This window comes from Corythoichthys intestinalis, chromosome 16, assembly GCF_030265065.1.
Source record: "Corythoichthys intestinalis isolate RoL2023-P3 chromosome 16, ASM3026506v1, whole genome shotgun sequence".
NCBI classification, from domain to species: domain Eukaryota; kingdom Metazoa; phylum Chordata; class Actinopteri; order Syngnathiformes; family Syngnathidae; genus Corythoichthys; species Corythoichthys intestinalis.
In genome coordinates this window covers 32,453,817-32,473,706 of record NC_080410.1, presented here as the reverse complement: position 1 = coordinate 32,473,706, position 19,890 = coordinate 32,453,817, and the positions used below count along the sequence as shown (strand labels likewise).

Below are 19,890 nucleotides of genomic sequence, written 5' to 3'. Positions count from 1 at the left end.
ACTGTTATCCTTGTCAGTGGTCAATGTACAGTAACCAGTAGTTAGTAGTTAGTAGCTATCCTGTATTACCTGCTATGCGTGCGTGGGAGGTGGCGGTTTGCTTGCGTCACTTCCGGTCTCGTTTGGGGAAGTGAACTTGAGCGAAAGAATGAGACGTGCAATGAAGCTATGATATAGTGTTATTTTTAGATGGACGTCTTTACACAGACTGCATTTCTACAACGTCTATATACCTGGATAGCTCATAAAAGCTCGCCGTTGAACGGTAAGCCAGTGATTTGGGCTTTGCGTCATTACGGCGTTATAACAACTGCGTTGACGTCGAAAATGACGAGTATTGCTACAGTAATTTTGGGTTGGCACACAATATAGAGACGGTCAATGTTATTTTGTTATAAGGTTTGACGACCTGTGCTTATCACTACAGAGTTTTGCCTTTTTTTCCAACCCATTTGTTACGGTACACGAGTTCTTTCGTTTGTATGTCTTTTTATGAGCGCTGAATTCACCTATGTACCGAAGCCATGCATCCCATGTTATTTACTATACTTACTCGTGTTGAACACAAAGTCTCGTTTGTTTCTCTTCTTAAATTATTAATTTGCGATTGGAAAAATTTGGTGAAGTTATAAATGACTTTTTATGAACAAACATCAAGTTATCATTCCCAAAATACGTACCGTCCAAAGAAACCTCAATTAGCGAGTTTAGTTAATAGTTCCCTTCCGAAGAATGTCTATTTAAAAGTTGGAACGTGTACTAGTTACTTTTTTATCGACCCATGTAAATGCTGGAAATAGGTCACAACTGCAGTAATTTTGGGGAAAAATCTTTATCTTAACCAAAAATGTACATATGCTTAATTAAAATAGAAGATGAATAGATAGATTCAATAATAATTTATCCCTGGCGTCCATACCCAGATAGCAGACCGACATTAAATAGACGTTGATTTTCCATCAAAATCATCAGTATGTGTGACATCGAAATTTTCGACGTCGAGTGACGTTGAAACAAAGTTGTTCTATGGCAGGGTTCACTAAATCCGGACCTCGGTGCCACTTTTCCTGTCGTGTTTTCGATGTCTCCCTCCTCCAACACACCTGAATCACAATAATCAGGATCATTATCATAGGGTGACCATATTTTGATTTCTAAAAAAGAGGACACTCAGCCCAGCCTCAGCCCGGCCTCCAGATACTTGAATTTTACTCGAAGTTCACTCAAAGATGCCTATATCACTTTAATATATTTAAAGTGTGCCCCCTCACTCTGGATGGAAAAATGCAGTTTGAAAAAAAAATAATGACTTAAAAAAAAAAAAAAAAAATATATATATATATATATATATATATATATATATATATATATATATATGTGTGTGTGTGTGTGTGTGTGTGTGTGTGTATATATATGTGTGTGTATATATATATGTGTATATATATATATATATACATATATAATGAAGACCCATAGAAATGTAGTCCAATCAATACACATACACACAGTAGGCTATGTGCCAACTAAACATTTTTTATAAATTACTATCACGACAATTGTCCTTGACAAATTGTTATTCCCATTCAATTGATGTTCTCATTCAATGTTCTAGATTGCACACAAACAAAAACCGAAATAAACTGACAAACTATTCAATCAGCATGTTTCCAAACGTAGCAGTTCAAAACTACGTTTCCCATAATGCCTAGCGCGGTTTAGCTTACTGATAGCTAGCTGAGACAAAAATCAAACTTTGCTATAAAAGTTTACAATCATCGGCAGCGCGCCGATGCGACACCAAACGGGATTTTACAGTCAAAGCTCCGACAGAAGTCAACAGTTGCCATTATATACGTATTTATCATAAAAAAAAAAAAAAAACTTCAGGCATTGTGGCCAAATCGTCAACCCAGTAGATGGCGGTAATGCCTCATGATAGGGGTAAACTGCCAACAAAAACAAGAAGAACTACTACTTCCCTCCATTCTCGTAGGAGCCATGTCAACTGCTGCCACCCAGCGGTCGGAGGGATTCTCTTCAAATTGGTCCCGTGAATAAAACTCAAAAAATTCATAAAAAACGGACATTTTTATGAATTTATAAAACCCGCCTGGACCACGAGGACACTACGTGAAAGTAGGACTTGTCCGGGCAAAAGAGGACGTTTGGTCACCCTACATTATCAGGCTTCTGGAGAGGTTGCTGATGACATAATCATTTGATTCAGGTGTGTTATGGGAGAGAGACGTGGAAAACACGACAGGAAAAGTGGCACCGAGGTCCGGATTTAGTGAACTCTGTTCTATGGTATGTCAGGCGATGGTTGGGTTAACATTGTTTTATAGTTAATGAACTAATGTTGAAAAATAGTTTAGTGCTGCAACGATTAATCGATAAACCCGAGTAATCATTTTGGAAAGAGATTTAAATTAAATTTTGCTGCTTCGAGTATTTGTTTAGTTAAATTGGCGTTGTAATGGTTTATTTTAAAAGTGTTTGCATTAATTTTATTGATTTGGGTGGATACACTGCCTTTTTGTCTGCCTCATTTCACATGGGTGAATCCAGCTGCTCCCTGTGAAGATCAACAGAAGCTTTTCTTTGAGCTAATGTTTTTTTTTGTTTGTTTGTTTTTTTAAATGCATTCGTAATTTAGTTCATAGGTATATTTAGCTGGTTTTTGTGGCAATATGTGTCTGAACTATTTGTTAAGGGCATTGTAAAAAAAAAAAAAGCATTTTATAGCTTTTAAATTAGCGGATTTTGGCTTTGTAAATTAGCCAATTTTTCTTTTGTTCTACATAAATTCTCATTTATTTACGTTTTTATACTGTTTGAGGCTGAGTTCAGGTATTTTAATTTTTATGTTCCTTATCCGATTACTTGATTATCCGAACTAACTAGCTCATCGATTGATCGACTACTAAAATAATCGATAGCTGCAGCCCTAGCTTTATTTAATCTGTAAAAAAACATCGCTGTAGAGTGATGATGGTGTAAAGTAAAAACATAATAAAGCTAACTGTCAGTTTTAGCTCAGTAGTCGTTGCTGAATTAAACACCTAGCAGCACTGGTGGCTAATGTGCTCCAATACAGCAGGTATCATACATTTGTTTTGAACACTGCAAAAACTCAAAATCCTATCAGGACTCACATCTGAGATGCAATTGTTGGCTGTTTTCAACAATGCACATCGCAAATAAAGACATTGATAGTCTGAAAATGGTTCAACATTAGGTGAAATGTTTTGTTTTTCTAATGTACTAGTATATTTATAATTGCTCTTTAACAAAAAAAAAAAAAAAAAGTTTCATCCGATTATTTGATTAATCGTTATAATTTTTAGTCGAATACTCGATTAGTAAAATATTCGATAGCTCCAATATTATTACGGTAATAATCAAAATGATGTTTAGGTTTTGTAAGGATTTCAACGTTGAAACAACATTAATTGAGGGTGCAAAAGTGACGTGGATTCAACGATATAAGATCGACAGCGGAATGTTGATCCAACATCTTTTCAATGTCGGTCTGCTATCTGGGTATAGACCAGGAGTCGGGAACCTTTTTGGCTGAGAGAGCCATGAACACCACATTTTTTAAAAATGTATTTCCGTGAGAGCCATACAATATGTTTAAAACTAAAAATACAAGTACAGTGTGCATTTTATGTAATTTCAACACTTTTAAAGAACAAGGGTTAGTCTCTGAATTCTTTTTAATAGCATTGTTTTGCTGTTGCTAATCAGTATTTCTTACCATTAATGCAACTTCTGGTGCTGCATGGATTTGCTGATGGCTTTGTAGTCTGGTTGATACTTGGTGGGGTTAAGCTTCATGCAGGCGTTGAAAAACTTAGGATGCGTCTCTTATAATATTCACGAAATGCCACGAATCCTGTTTTTCCCCACCACGCACAGAAACAATCAGTGCACACCGAAACAAGTTTATCTATCGGTAGATTTTTTTTCTTTAGCGAACTCAGTGAAGGACTTGAATACATCCTCCCCTCTTGTTGTCCCTTTCACAGTCAAAACCTTGCAATCACGCTGAATTAGGATAAATTGCTCACGTCTGTTGACTCATCCAAAACGAGAGAAAAAACGGTGCCGCATTATGTCATTCACTTGCGTTGCCTCAGTCTGATTTGACATCATGATGGTCTTATCCGAAAAGTCGTCAAAAACCTTCCACAAAGGCAAATTCCTGTTTTCTTTTCCCCATCTTCTCAAAAGGGTTTCTAAAATTAGTTGACAAACGCGGAAAACGAAACTAAAAACGAGGTAAGTTTACTTCACGCACATGCGCTATCGGCCGCTATTTTCACCAGCAAAATACGGTGACCCCACTTGAACAGTGTCTCTGTCTCATCTGCGTTGCCAATGCGATTGATAGATAAATAAATATATAGAAGGACACAACGACATGTATGTTCGCCACTTTCCCACTAAAATTACAGCAAACCAGCTTTCTAGTCGCCTGTTGTAGTATACGGACTACGTGTCCCATGATCACCCTGGGCTCACGCAGCCAATGGCATGGGACTTGGGGGAATCTAACGCAGCACATCTAGGTTGCTATTTGATGATATCTAGTGCAACTTGTGCGAGTGTTGTTGGAGCATTAAAAAAGTTACCGTAACTTACGCCGCATAAGTCACGTCTGCTCATTACTGCACAACACCATTATGTGACCGTCGCCGTTTCTCGCAATGCGCAAAAGGGGTATAACGAAATTATTTATTTTTTATTTATAATTAAAGATTTGTCTGCGAGGCAAAGCATCAAAAGAGCCAGATCAGGCTCGTGAGCCATAGGTTCCCGACCTCTGATATGGATGGACATCACATTTTCAGTGTTGTCCATGTAGGTGAACAGCATTTTTTTTTTTTTTTAATTAAAATTACCAAAAGTAGTAGTATGACCAATAAAAGTAATCAGTGTTTAAAGTAATCATTTTAATCACAGACATCCAACCCATTTTGACGGTCAAAGTGGATTGCATGTTTACAGGGGTGCTGGAAGTCACTCACAGCAAGGGGTGCTGAAGATCTTTTTTAGTTTTTCCCATCCAAAAGCAGCCGTTTTGGTCCAAATTTGTCATGCTCCCGTGTTTTCTCCATACAAGGCGAGCACAATGGCAGTACACACACATGCTGGATAGTTTACGTACTACTATTAGGCTACTACAAAGACAGCGTTCTATTTCACCTACAGTGTGTGTCGGAGTTTTTTATTGGAGAAAAAGGCGCCCATGTATTATAATGCAATGACACACGAACACATTTGAAAACTAAAAGGATTAGAACTGAAACGAATACTCGAGCAACTCGAGTAACTCGAGTTTAAAAACTGATCCGAGTAATTTTATTCACCTCGAGTAATCGTTTATTTTGACAGCTCTAAGCATCATGTTTTGCTCAGACTACTTTTAATGCGGGACAACGCGCTGATGTCATGTGCGTAGAGGAAGAAGCAAAAAAAAAAAAAAACTGCAACCGACAGCCGCTACAAATAACGCCGACGTTGCTAAATACTAGCCCGCACGATGCTACGTTGGTAGCAGGTAGCGTCTGATGAGTCTCATAGAGATCACATGTATGTTGAACTAGATGCAAAATGATAGACTCGGCCGCGTCTGGGCAGCATTAGTAAACAGCCGCGATCTTAAAGCAGTAGCGCGCTAAGCGCTAATAAAGAGCGCTAAGCGCTAATAAATAAAGATTAACGTTACTGTCACTAGCTCACGTAACATTAGCCCTGGGGAGGGCTAGGTTTCTATTAATTATGACCACTGTCGATGCGTGGCTAACGAGTCTTACATACAGGCTTTAACGTAACATAGCGTTGTGGAGTGATGAGGGTGTAAAATAAAAACTCAATAATGCTAACTATCGATTTTAGCTCAGTAGTCATTGCTGGATAAAACACCAAGTAGCACTGGTCCCTAATGTGCTCCAATACAGCCTGTATCATACATATATTTTGAACACTGCAAAAACTCAAAATCCTATTAGGACTTACAGTTTAGACTAACTTAAAACTTAATTAGAACTTAAAAATGGCTTGACACAAATAGAAATTCAATTGAAACACGTGGGAAAAAAATCTTAACTTATAATTGATGTGTGTTATGAAGCGTAACGGCATTTTTAGGTATATATATATATTTTTTTTTTAATAAGATCTAAAGATTTTTTGAGTGAAAGCAGGGAATTTTTCTTTTTTTTATTATTCTAGTTATATCTGAGATGCAATTGTTGGCTGTTTTCAACAATATACATCGAAAATAAAGACATAGGTTGACTGAAAATGCTTCAAGATTAGATTAAATGTCTTGTTTTCTCATGTATATTTATAATTGCTCTTCACCTAAAAATATTTGTTTTATTCAATTACTCGATTAATCGATAGAATTTTCAGTCGATTACTCGATTACTAAAATATTCGATAGCTGCAGCCCAAAAAAGGATCAATGAGCCTTCGTTTAACACCCTTCTTTTCACAACACTAAAATAAATTGCACATGAATATCCAACAGCGCTCTGCACGGCGGCAGCTCAACACCAACAACAAGCAATAATATGGCTACAATGAAGGCATATCTTACCTATTTGAAGAAACCAAAGAACAATCATCTTCATTTTCGACCTTGGATTAAATTTTAGAAAATTTCGCTGTTTTTGTAAAGAAAATTCGCTAATTCTTTTTTGTGCCATGTTAACGCCTCCTCTGTCAACAGTTCACTTTTCCGTTCCAATAGCACCTTGTTCAACATGGCATGGTAGCAAGCAAGGTGTCAGGTGGTGTTAATAACAAAAAAAAAAACATATATTTAATCCCCAAAGTTGAATATGCTATAGTTTCGATGTTTATTTACTTTTTTATTTATTTATTTATTTTTAACAACAACAACAAAATCTACCAAAACCCTTTTTTCCCCTCCCCAAGCACCCTCAGCACCCCACTTCCCGCGCCACTGCGTGTCTTTCACTGACAATAAGTTACTAGCTGATGGCCTGTGTACTGTATTTGATACGCTGCCGATTTTGCTGGTTTTCCCACTTGCAAAGCATATAGAGGTCTGTAATTTGTATAATTTCTCTTCAACTGTGAGGGATGGAATCTAATACAAAAAAACAGAAAATCACGTATGATTTTTAAATATTAAATTTGCATTTAATTGCATGAAATAAGTATTTGATACATCACAAAAATTGAACTTAATATTTGGTACAGAAACCTTTGTTTGCTATTACAGATACCAAACGTTTCCTGTAGTCCTTGACAAGGTTTGCACACACTGCAGCAGGGATTTTGGCCCACTCCTCCATGCAGATCTTCTCCAGAGCCTTCAGGTTTCGGGGCTGCTGCCAGGCAACACGGACTTTCAGCTCCCTCCATAGATTTTCTATCGGGTTCAGATCTGGTGACTGGCTAGGCCACTCTAAGACCTTAAGATGCTTCTTACGCAGCCACTCTTTAGTTGCCTTGGCTGTGTGCTTTGGGTCGTTGTCATGCTGGAAGACCCAGCCACGACCCATCTTCAGGGCTCTCACTGAAGGAAGGAGGTTGTCAGCCAAGATCTGGCGATACATAGCCCCATCCATTCTCCCCTCAATACGGTGCAGTCGTCCTGTACCCTTGGCAGAGAAGCAGCCCCAAAAAATGATGTTTCCTCCTCCATGTTTCACGGTTGGGATGGTGTTTTTGGGGTTGTACTCATCCTTCTTTTTCCTCCAAACACGACGAGCCGAGTTCAAACCAAAAAGTTCCATTTTGGTCTCATCCGACCACATGACCTTCTCCCATTGCTCCTCTGGATCATCCAGATGGTCAGTGGCAAACTTCAGACGTTTCTGGACATGCACTGGCTGGATTTTAATCTATGACGGCGTAATGTGTTTCCGATGGTTTTCTTCGAGACTGTGGTTCCAGCTCTCTTCAGGTCATTGACCAGGTGCTGCCGTGTAGTTCTGGGCTGATCCCTCACCTTCCTCATGATCAGTGATGCCCCACGAGGTGAGATCTTGCATGGAGCCCCAGAACGAGACAGATTGACCGTCAACTTGAACTTCTTCCATTTTCTAATAATCGCTCCAACAGTTGTTACCTTCTCACCAAGCTGCTTGCTTATTTTCCTGTAGCCCATCCCAGCCTTGTGCAGGTCTATTATTTTATCCTTGATGTCCTTACACAACTCTTTGGCCTTAGCCATTGTGGAGAGGTTGGAGTTTGTATCTTTGAACATGTGAACAGGTGTCTTTTATACAGGTAACAAGTTCAAACAGGTGCATTTACTTCCGGTAATAAGTGGAGAACAGGAGGGGTTCTTAAAAAAGAACTAAGAGCCGAAATATTTACTAGTTGGTAATGTATCAAATACTTATTTCATGCAGTTAAATACAAATGTATTATTTAAAAATTATACAATGTGATTTTCTGGATTTTTGTATTAGATTCTGCCCCTCACAGTTGAAGAGAATTTATGATACAAATTACCAGAGGTGTGCAAAATTTCCGATTCTTAGATTATTCGCGATTCGGCGGTGGAAGATTTGAGAATGATTCACAAACATCCAAATTCCGATTATTGAAATATGCCAAGTAAAGCGGAAGTACAACACACTCAGCGCGCCGCGCGGTCGGGTCTTCGGGACGCAATGAGGAAGAACGGAGCGAGATTAGCTAAATATTATGCTTCTCATTACCCGGCCCCTCGGGTAATGCCAATGCTAAACTCACGGCTCTAACTCAACTCATGCCACGAGATAAAAAAACACAACAACATACCTGACTGCTGCCGAAAAGCTCCTACAAAGTACAACCACATGATGTTACGGTAGATATCATTTATATAGGACTAGATGCAATATAGATTCGGTAGCTTCAGCAACACATCTACAAAAAGCTAGATACGGCGTTAGTAAACGGCCGCCATCTTAAAGCAGTACACTTCCCTGCAAGGCTGTTGTAGCGAACCTTCCAAGCAAACCTAATTAACTTTTTATCTAAAATACTCCTAAATCGGTAAAATATTGACTTGAATCTATCTTTAAAATAGTTTTATAACTTTCACATGTCGAAAGTAGACAAAAGGGAAATTATGGAATAACGGGAGCAATTTTAACAACTTTAACGGTTGATTCACAACATTAAATTAATTGAATGTAGTTTAAAGCCGCTGATACAGAATGGGGACTGGAGTTTTTTATTTACTGTTATTTTTGTATATTTGTTTACTGCTATATGTTAACTTGATACTGAAATAGTAGTTTGGTTTAGCCTGAGAGTATTTTTGAACAATTTTGGAACTAATGTACAAAACATTAAAAAAAAATTTTAAAAAAATTTTAAAAAAGGAGGGGGGTGCATCAATAATCGTTTTATAATCGAATCGGAGCCTCTGAATCGTAATCGGAATCGAATCGTTAGGTGCCCAAAGATTCCCAGCTCTACAAATTACAGACCTCTACATGGCTTGCAAGTGGGAAAACCAGCAAAATCGGCAGTATATCAAATAATTGTTCTCCCCACTGTACTTGTTCTCCCCACTGTATAACAATTTTGTTTTTAAAGATCCATTGATTTTAGCTATTACACATCTCACACAAGCATGGGGAGCAAATAAAACCCCCAGCCTCAGAACTGTGAGTCAGATTTGCTAACCATTCATTTACCATCTAGTGCAGATTTTCAAACGTCACGAACATGTTTGCTCGTCAGGTGTTTGCTCGTCATGTCTGCCCGGAGGTGGACCAAACTTAACAAACAAAGATCCTTAGCGGAATCCCTGGCACCCCCTGAGGATGATGGTGTCCATGTGTACCTCTTCTGGAGTCCCAGCGGAGAACGTTATTTATCTCATACGACTGCGCAAGAGATTACCGCAGAGGAGTTGTGCATTTCAGCCGCAGAGGCTGTCGGTGAGAACAGTGACTTTGACCCACATAGAAATAAATATTGTCTGAAATCAGGTTATGTGACGTGTGTAACCCAATTGTGTGTTTCAAACAGGGATTACGCCTCTGTACTCTGTGTTGTTTGCACTATATGACCCCGCATCATGCTGCTGGTACAGTCCACCAGATGTTTTTAACCCACAGGAGGGATCCTGTCTCATTCTTCACTACCGAATGAGGTAAATAATATAATCATAGCGCACAACATGTGTCATTGTGTCACCTCAAATTCTTGCTTCCTTGTGTGCAGGTTTTACTTTCACAATTGGCACGGATTAAATGAAAAAGAGCCAGCTGTGTCTCGTTTTGCTGTCAAAAGCGAGACAGATGGCAGTGCCGACAGCCTACCGCTCCTGGAAATTAAATCAGTGGAGTATTTATTCGCTCAGGTACGTGTCGGACATCTCGTAGAGTCTTGCCTCGTTCGTTCCTTAATTGCACCGTCTGTTCCCGACAGGCTAAATACGAGTTCGTCAATGAAATCATTCCAATGGAGAACGTCAGATCGGAGGAAGAGCTGAATCACTTTAAAAATGAAAGTTTGGGCCTGGCTATGCTGCACCTCATGCACCTTGCGCTGCAGACAGGCAGCACCTTGCAGCGTGTTGCAAAAAAGACCAGGTAATACCTGTGGTTGCCTGCCAACCGGTTCAGCGTGAACTACACCTTTGGCTCATAGTCAGCTGGTATAGGCTCAGCACCCTTGCGATCCTCGTGAGGATAAGCAGTAGAAGTGAAGGATTCACTCTTTCAGTAGTGTCATTGACGATCATAGACATCTAATTATTTGGTTCTTTTCATCCTTCTGTGAATTTAACCCATTAATGCACAAATTACAGTAGGGCAAATAAGTATTTAGTCAACCACTAATTGTGCAAGTTGTCCTACTTTGAGCTCCTTGAAAGGTGGAAAAGCGCTATATAAGTATAACACCATTTACCATTTACCATTTGAAAAGATTAGAGAGGCCTGTAATTGTCAACATGGGTAAACCTCAACCACGAGAGACAATGTGAAAAAAAAAAACAGAAAATCACATTGTTTGATTTTTAAAGAATTTATTTCCCTACTAGAGTGGAAAATTTCTGGCTGTCAAAGATGTCTAACTTCTTCTAATGAGGTCTAACGAGGCTCCACTCGTTACCTGATGGCACCTGTTTTAACTCATTATCGGTATAAAAGACACCTGTCCACAATCTTAGTCAGTCACACTCCAAACTCCACTATGGCCACGACAAAAGAACTGTCGAAGGACACCAGAGACAAAATTGTAGACCTGCACCAGGCTGGGAAGACTGAATCTGTAATAGGTAAAACGCTTGGTGTAAAGAAATCAACTGTGGGAGCAATTATTAGAAAATGGAAGACATACAAGACCACTGATAATCTCCCTTGATCTGGGGCTCCATGCAAGATCTCACCCCGTGGTGTCAAAATGCTAACAAGAACGGTAAGCAAAAATCCCAAACCCACACGGGGGACCTAGTGAATGACCTACTAGCTGGAACCACAGTAACAAAGGCTACTATCAGTAACACAATGTGCCGCCAGGGACTCAAATCCTGCACTGCCAGACGTGTCCCCCTGCTGAAGAAAATACACGTCCAGGCCCGTCTGCGGTTCGCTAGAGAGCATTTGGATGATCCAGAAGAGGACTGGAAGAATGTGTTATGGTCAGATGAAACCAAAATAGATCTTTTTGGTAGCAACACAGGTTCTCGTGTTTGGAGGAGAAATAATACTGAATTGCATCCAAAGAACACCATACCCACTGTGAAGCATGGGAGTGGAAACATCATGCTTTGGGGCTGTTTTTCTCAAATGGACAAGGGTGACTGATCTGTGTAAAGGAAAGAATGAATGGGGCCATGTATCGAGAGATTGTGAGGGAAAATCTCCTTCCATCATGAAGGGCATTGAAGATTTAAAATCATTCATATACAGTACAGGCCAAAGGTTTGGTCACACCTCATTCAATGAAACACAAATGAAGGTCTCAACCCCATTGATAAAGCAATAAATTCCACTAATCAACCCTGAAAAGTCATACCTGTGAAGTTAAAAAACATTTTAGGTGACTTCCGCTTGAAGCTCATCAAAAGAATGGCAAAGAGTGTGAAAAAAGTAATCAGAGCAAAGGGTGGCTACTTTAAAGATATATTATATTAAATATTATACATCTTACACACCTTTTTTGCCAAATTCATAATTTCACACGTGTTTATTCATAGTTTTATTACCTTCAGTGAGAATTTACATTGAAAACACATGAATGAGAAGAGAAGGTGTGTCCAATTTTTTGGCCTGTACTGTATATATAGTATGCATATAAATAATTTCAAATAAAATAGATGAATGAATTAAAGCAACACTGGGTAACTTTTTAACCTTTATAAAATATTCTCATAACATTTGTGATGATATGTCGACTGACAACTAGTTGAATGGCACCTCTTTTATATCTTGAAGGGGTCAGTATCAAAAAAACTACAAATGTGCTGACTGCTTTACGGCATACGTCACTTCCTCCTTTCATTGTAATGATGGAAGTCGGCGCGAACGCTTCAGCACAAATTCTCCAAAGATGGCAGAGCAACAAAAGAGACAAAAAGTTTTGTCTGAGGAGGAAAAAAAGGGAGGCTACAAGGATATTTAGCCACAACTGGATTCATTACATTATTACTATTCATCCTTCACACAACTGCTGGAAACAGAAATGTTGACCGGGAATCGTGACTTTACGACACTCTGCGGGTCTGCGCTGGTGTTCATGAGAAACACAGTCTTCCTTAAGGCAGAACACCACTTTTGTCCACTGACATCGCTAAAATCGACCAGAACTGAAAAGTTAACTAGTGTTGCTTTAAAGGCTCCAATTTAAATGAATATATAAACAAATACACATCTAAAAAGCAAATAAATTCAAATAAGTATGATATTTTGCTGTGGGAATTTTATTTTATTTTATTTATTTTATTATTTATTTATTTTTTATTTTTTTAAAGCTCTTGTGATTTTTTTTGTTATAGCCCAAAAGGTAAAAATAAAAGATGTGAGTCATAAGAATATATAAAAATGTTCAATAAGTAGAAGAAGTGAATTATTTTCTGAATTGAATTTCCATGAGGGATTAACATCATATTATTGGGGGAAAAACACAACAAAATGGAAGTCGAAGCTTTAGGTAAAAAAAATAAATAAATCTGTCATTGTTAACAAAATAGTTATTTGAGTGTTCATTCAATATGACTGCCAATAAAACATTCTCCAAACAATCTAAACCCAAACAACAGCAACGTGTCTATCTATATCACATCTTTATTTGTACTAGTTTTATTTCAAGATTATACTCAATGTTATTTTGTAACTCTGTGTATGATGTTACAGCTTTAAAAAGTGCATCCCCAAGTCCTTCTCCAAACACATATCAGAAGACAAAATTCTTACAAAAATGAGGATCCGGTGGATGTTTGAGCGCTCCATGCGCACCTACCAGCACAAAATGGAAGCAAAGCGGCCGGACACCAAGGAGATTTTGTGCAAGTACCTCTGTGCTCTTGAGTACTTGGCGCCACGTTTCGGCACAGAGACCTTCTCCGTGCGCCACTTGCGACTGAGAGAGTACGACGAAGACAGGAGTCTCGATGCCTCGAAAGGTGACTGCGGTGCTGAGGTTGCAGCCACGCACGAACTGATGGTGTCTGCTGTCGAGGGGCTTCAGTGGAGGGAAATGACATCCTGTGAGAAGGTCTGTCATATCTTCACAGTAAATGCCACAATTTCCTGCGTTTTTCTCATTCCGTTTTATTGTTTTGTCTCGTGACACAGGCCAACGGCGTGCTGAACGGTGACTACAAACAGAAAATAAAGCAACGAACCAGCCACCCGAATGAAGCCGCTCCAATTAAATGGAACAGTTTTTGTGACTTCCCTGAAATAATTCACATTGCCATCAACGAGACCAATGTTTGCATTAGCACTCAGTACAATAGCTGCATGGTGAGAGTGCTGCTTGTATTTACATTTTTTCATCATTCCAATTCTGCGAGGTGGTCACATGTTTCTGCAATTTCTGTGTATTTAGAACATGGATGTCCAAACTACGGCCCGCGGACCAGCTGTGGCCCTCTGCCTAGATTTTACTGGCCCACATATATTATGAAAATAATCATTGAACATGGGCCTCAAAAGAAGCTTAAATTCAGCCTACATTCTATTGCACTTCTCAGCTTTGGCATTGGATGGAGCTAGTCACTTAAACATTGCTTTTCAATTTCTTCCTATCAATGTAGGAAGCAAAAATATCAGTATTTTGTTTTAAGGCTGTTATTGAGTACCGCATTGGCCCGAATATAAGACGGCCCTGATTATAAGATGACCCCCTCTTTTTCAACACTCAAGTTTGAAAAAAGACTTTTTGAACACCAAATTAATTTTTATACAGAAAATAATTACAGTACATGTAAAACAAATGATTATAACAATATATTTGAAAGAAAAAGCATGTTATTTTGCCTCATTCAAATCTTAATATCTAAATGTTATCTATCTAATATGTAAACTAAAGTGCAATCACATTCGTAAATGAATGGCTTCTGGTTTTTGAAATGTAAATAAACCAATCTATTGTGATAAAACAACAAAATTGCAATAACTGCATTAACCATCAAAGTGAAGTCTAACTGTAACTAGTCTTGAAACAAATCTGAATAAGGAAAACATTGCAATAATGCAAACTGGTTAAACTCGAGAGTAGCTGAGACCTGTCATGACAGAACATTGCTTCAATGATATCTGGCGCCATCTAGCGTCGTGACTGGGTATAATGTCTAGACCGCGAATATAAGACAACCCCGTCTTTTTCAGTATTATTTCAATGCAAAAAACACCGTCTAATATTCGGGCCAATACGGTATTTTCTTTTTTCGCTGCCGCTGACAGCGAAAAACGTCCAATCTAATTTGATCGTTCCATCACTGCTAGACCTCATTTTTTTCCGCTGCCACTGACAGCGAAAAACGTCCAATCTAATTTGATCGTTCCATCACTGCTAGACCTCCCAATCAAAATGGATTAGAGGTCTATCGCTGTCAATGGCAACCATTGAGTTGGTTCTTAAAATAAATAAATAAAACCCGATTCCAATCAGCTGTTCAAGGAATGAAAGTAGAGGATTCAAGCTAGCCCTCGCATCCTTTGATATTTTTGAAAGCGGCCTTCGGAGAAAAACGTTTGGACACCCCTGTTCTAAATTAGCGATTTCAATGTAAAATTGATTCCTCTTTCGACTATGTGCACGTAGGAGATTGAGATGATCTCCAACCAGGAGGCCCGCTCCTTCATCTCTTTGCTCGATGGATACTATAGGCTGACCGCGGATGCCCACCACTATCTTTGCCGTGAGCTGGCGCCCCCTAAGGTGTTGCTGAGTGAAGCTAATGGACTGCACGGACCAATGCAGTAAGTTGTTGTTCTCACCCACCCTTTGTGGCATTCTAGCAACTCTCGGGAAACGTGTTCTGTCATATTCGTGCTGTTTTTCCAGTGATGACTTTGTGCTACACAAGTTAAAAAAGGAGGAAGCAGAAGAAGAAGCTTGCCTCGTACGTTGGAGTGTTCTCGACTATAACCGACTTGTCTTGGCCGTTCCTAACAAATCGGAGGTGAGTCTCTTAAAGGCGGGTCATTGCATCCGAGTAGAGATTACATTTTATTTAACATGTTTTTTTTTTCAATGGCCCACAGAATGGATCAATGCCGAGCCACAAGCTATTTTGCATTCAACATAAAGATTCGGTCTTCTCCCTGGATGGTTGGCAGCAGGAATTCTCCAGTGTGAATGAGCTCGTAGACAACCTGAAAGACTATATACTCAAGTCTGGCACTGAAAGTTATACCATTAAAAAATGCTGCCGGCCCCGGCAAGGAGGTTTGTGTTTAGTTCGGTTTAGTTTAACTCATTGATTGGCACCGACGGCGATAGATGAACCAGATTAGCTCTAAAACTAGGAAATGCTTTAAACATAAATATTGTGGGGCATTTGCTGCACAGGCCACTTCCTTCCTGTTTGTTATAGATTACTTTCTGGTGATTTAAGGGATTTTTTTTGTCAGATCCTGTTGATTTTGGGGCATTTCCAGGTCACTTGCAGTTTCGAAAAGCGGAAGGAAATAAATACAAATATCATATGTGCAAAGCATCCCCACGATGAACTGTTTTAACATTGACCACACATTAATGTTTGCATAATACAAGTTACAACACTGAAACTAAGGAAACATATCAACAACCCTTATACTACTCCAATGGCTTGAATGTCATTTCATACATTAACTCAATGACTGCCATCGATTCAACCCATTTACTCACTGGTGTAGAATCCATTTGGACTGTGAGCGGCTGGCAGTGATACCAGTCAATGACACTGAAACATGATCATTCACTAAAAATATTTTTCTATCGTTTTTTTCTGCTTTAGAGCTGTCCAACCTCCTCGTGAAGAGGCATGGTAAGCATGATGCAGCAAACAGTCGCATACTTTCCCCGAACAAGTCGGAGCTTTGCTTCCAGATCAAGTACAAAGACATCCTTACGGTGAGAAGACCGATCATTTCGCCCCTGAAGCTTTGTGAATTTTGCACTGAGCGGCTTAGGCATGGGCGTCCAAACTACGGCCCACTGTAAATAATGGAAATATTACTGATCTGGGTCCACACAAAACTTAAATTCAGCATACATTCTGTTGCACTTCTCAGCTTTAACACTAGTTAAATTCAGCATACATTCTGTTGCACTTCTCAGCTTTAACACTAGACAGTGGTAGTCACTTAAACAGTGCCTCTCCATTGGATGAGGGGTCAAAATTTGACAACATATTAATATAATTGTAGGAAACCCCATAGCAAAGCAAAATTGAAGATGAGATTTTGTTCATGTCTCATTTACATCTCTGAGAAATGAATCGGCAATAATCGAGACCAGAGTGGTTTTCTCAGTTTTCTCAAATTTGTCTCATGAGAAGTAAGTCTCAGAGTGAGTATTACATGAGAAGGTCTTGAGAATAGTTCAGCTGGCACGATTTTTCAATAAAGTCTCACAGTTGTCTCCTTTCAAGATCTCACCAAGAGACAACTGTGAGTACTTGTGTCGATCTCAAATGTGTCTCACTTTTATCTCCTTACTTGGAGTCATGATCTCAGTAATAATATGGATGAGCAAAGTATTTTATTTCTTCAACTTGCCTCAAAGCTGCCTCTTTTACTGGTCTCGCGGAGCAACCTTATATTGTGCCAGTCACAAATATTTCTCAATTTGATCTCCTTCCAGTCTGCAATTGCTCATTTTGTGTTTTCGAGATTCTTTCATTGTAAGAAAGAGTAGTGTCTGCTCTGACCAATCACATCTTAATTCAGCTCATGACAAAATCCGAGAAAATATTATAATTGGTCAAATAATTAAATAACATCTGGTTCATTTGGTTCATCTCGTTCAATGTAAAAATTAGAGATGTGACCGAAAATTTGGCACCAAAAACTATTGGCCGCTACAAATGCATTATCGGTTTTTGGTTTCGAAATCCGAAAGTTTACCACAAAATAGTGTGAAGAACCTTAGTCCTCTTGTTTAATGACGTAATCAAAAGAGGCAACACGCTGGCTGACGATGTCGTGCTAAAACTACTGGCTCACAGGCAACATGTCTGCGATTTGGAAGTTTTTTTTTTAAATATCAAATATATATACTGTGTATATCACGGAAAACACTCAGGTGACTTCAAGTTCCGCTCTGAGACCTCCAATTTAGCCAACTTTCAAAATTGTCCGATATGCATGTGTGATACATCATTGGAAAGCTTAAAATCTCAATTTTCTGGGGGAAGAAAAATTTTGAACAGGAGGGGATTTTCTTGAAAAAAAATGTTTTTTAAACACCAAAACCATATCTGAAGGTGAGAGCACGCGAGAGCAGAATTGGAGACGCCATGACTTTAACGAGATATCATTGTGTACTTACCTTGTTTCGATCCAAAAACTCCATGTAGCATGTATCACTGAGTGTCAAGACACAGCTGTGAATGGCCACAGCTGGATTTTTGGGGGATTTTATGGGTGAAACATGGTAATATAACAAGGGTCGCGATGCAGGAATCGCAGACATCAAGGAGTGGTCGAGATTTTATTTTTCATATATTTACCCTTTTAAATGTTTTTTTTCCAATTTTTCTTTTTTGGATCGATTATTTATCATATAACATATCGAAGAAAAGGTGACAGTAACAAAAAAAATACAATGAAGCGATAGTTATGAGGTAGATATCTCTGACTTTTATACAGACGCCATTTTTTTCATTGTGACATAATTTGTTAAAAAGTTTAAAATATGCGAGTGAATAATTTTTTTAAAGGTTTTTTTTTTTTCAAACGAAGTATTAGACATCAATTAATGATTCTAAGCTAAAAATTACAGACATTTTGAATAATAAATTTACTGTACTTCCCTTGTTTTTATGGCTGGGTTCAAACAAAAGCGGTTGCGCGACGTCTGTAAACTGGGGTTTTCAGGGTAAAACGGACAAATTAAAAATAGTTCGGGGGCTTAATGCGCCATGAATCTGCTTTGGCAGCATATAGACATATTGGTCTATCAAACACAACAGTTCTTTTGGCTTAAAATACAGCAGTTTATTTTAAAGAGGGTGCAAGAGCAGAAACTGCTTTTTCAGTCTTGTCTGTGTTTTCCACCATATATATTATTAAATGAACCAAATATAATAAATTTTCTTCATCGCAGCTACACGCGCTTTCTGAAGTTGCTTTCCATTGATGTGCCGTGTCACATCAAGCACAGTGCATCTGAGCCCGTGCGTAGCTAAGTGGTAGAGAAGTCTTTCCCCAACTGAGGTTGTGAGTTCAACTCTCTGTCCTGATGAATTAGTCTAAGTATCCTTGAGCAAGACACTAAACCCCACGTTGTTGTGTCACCAGCAGGTAGATGAGGTTATATTATCAAAGCACTTTGAGTGCCTGAAATGTCCTGCACAAGTGTAACTCCATTTTTAATTAAGAGAATTTCTCATCTCAAACATTGCTCAAATTTGGTTTTCTCAAATCAATCTCCTTTGTCGCAATAATGTCTTTGCTCATTTTGACTCATCACTTGCTCCTAAGGATACCCTTAGGAACACAAACTCAGAAACAGAGATTAAGCAACAGATGAGTAGTAAATTTTTGCTATGGGACTTTATAGAATTTCAGTGTGATGAACTAATATACTGTAGCTTGGTTGTGATTTTCATGACTATTTTGTTGTCGCTGGGCATTTTTCTTTCTGTTCAGTTGTTTTCACTAATGTAAATATAAAAGTATATTTTGGAATATCCTTATACCTCTGGATTATTTTGTTGATTGTAGACTTTAACTCATTAACTGTTATTGACAGTTACAGACTTCAAATCCATTTAAACTGGGGCGGACGGCAATGAATTATCATGTTTCACCGCGAATGATCGCTATTAGACCCCCAGTCAAATTGGATTGGACGGCGATCACTGTCCATACATTTTTAAAAACAGAATCTTTTTTACCTGATTTCAATACTCTGTTTAACAAATGAAAGAGGAAGGTTTTCACATTTTAATTTTTCTGAAAGCAGCCCTCGGAGTAAAATGTTGGGACATCTCCATGCTAAGACGCTGTGTTTACGGACAGGGCCCGCATTTGGGTTTTGGCACACGAACTCAGATCTACTCAGCACATTTGCAAGTTGGGGCCGAAGCCGATGAACTGGACGACGACTTCAACAGCGATAAACAAAAGAAGGTTCGAGTGGTGCTCAAGGTTCTTGAGCAAAGCCAAGACGATATAACATTCGTAAGTGCATGTTACATGGCTCCCGTTCCAGGAATGACTGTTGATTCAAATCTAAATT

General features: G+C 38.8%; 1 protein-coding gene across 2 annotated transcripts in view; it reads left to right on the top strand.

The window, feature by feature from the left end:
• Positions 1-98: 98 nt before the first annotated feature.
• Positions 99-19,890, top strand: part of tyk2 (tyrosine kinase 2) — a 28,052-nt gene continuing 8,260 nt past the window's right edge. The window contains exons 1-13 of one of the 2 annotated variants that reach the window (XM_057816956.1): positions 108-265; positions 9,580-9,650; positions 9,727-9,926; positions 10,018-10,141; positions 10,213-10,351; positions 10,420-10,583; positions 13,350-13,710; positions 13,791-13,961; positions 15,265-15,422; positions 15,508-15,625; positions 15,708-15,891; positions 16,442-16,557; positions 19,671-19,832. In XM_057816956.1, the coding sequence (XP_057672939.1) occupies positions 9,740-9,926; positions 10,018-10,141; positions 10,213-10,351; positions 10,420-10,583; positions 13,350-13,710; positions 13,791-13,961; positions 15,265-15,422; positions 15,508-15,625; positions 15,708-15,891; positions 16,442-16,557; positions 19,671-19,832 (1,884 nt within the window). In that variant the 5' untranslated portion in view covers positions 108-265; positions 9,580-9,650; positions 9,727-9,739. Of the gene's footprint in view, positions 266-9,579; positions 9,651-9,726; positions 9,927-10,017; positions 10,142-10,212; positions 10,352-10,419; positions 10,584-13,349; positions 13,711-13,790; positions 13,962-15,264; positions 15,423-15,507; positions 15,626-15,707; positions 15,892-16,441; positions 16,558-19,670; positions 19,833-19,890 lie in introns of both variants that reach the window. The other variant, XM_057816955.1, reaches the window with a different exon arrangement.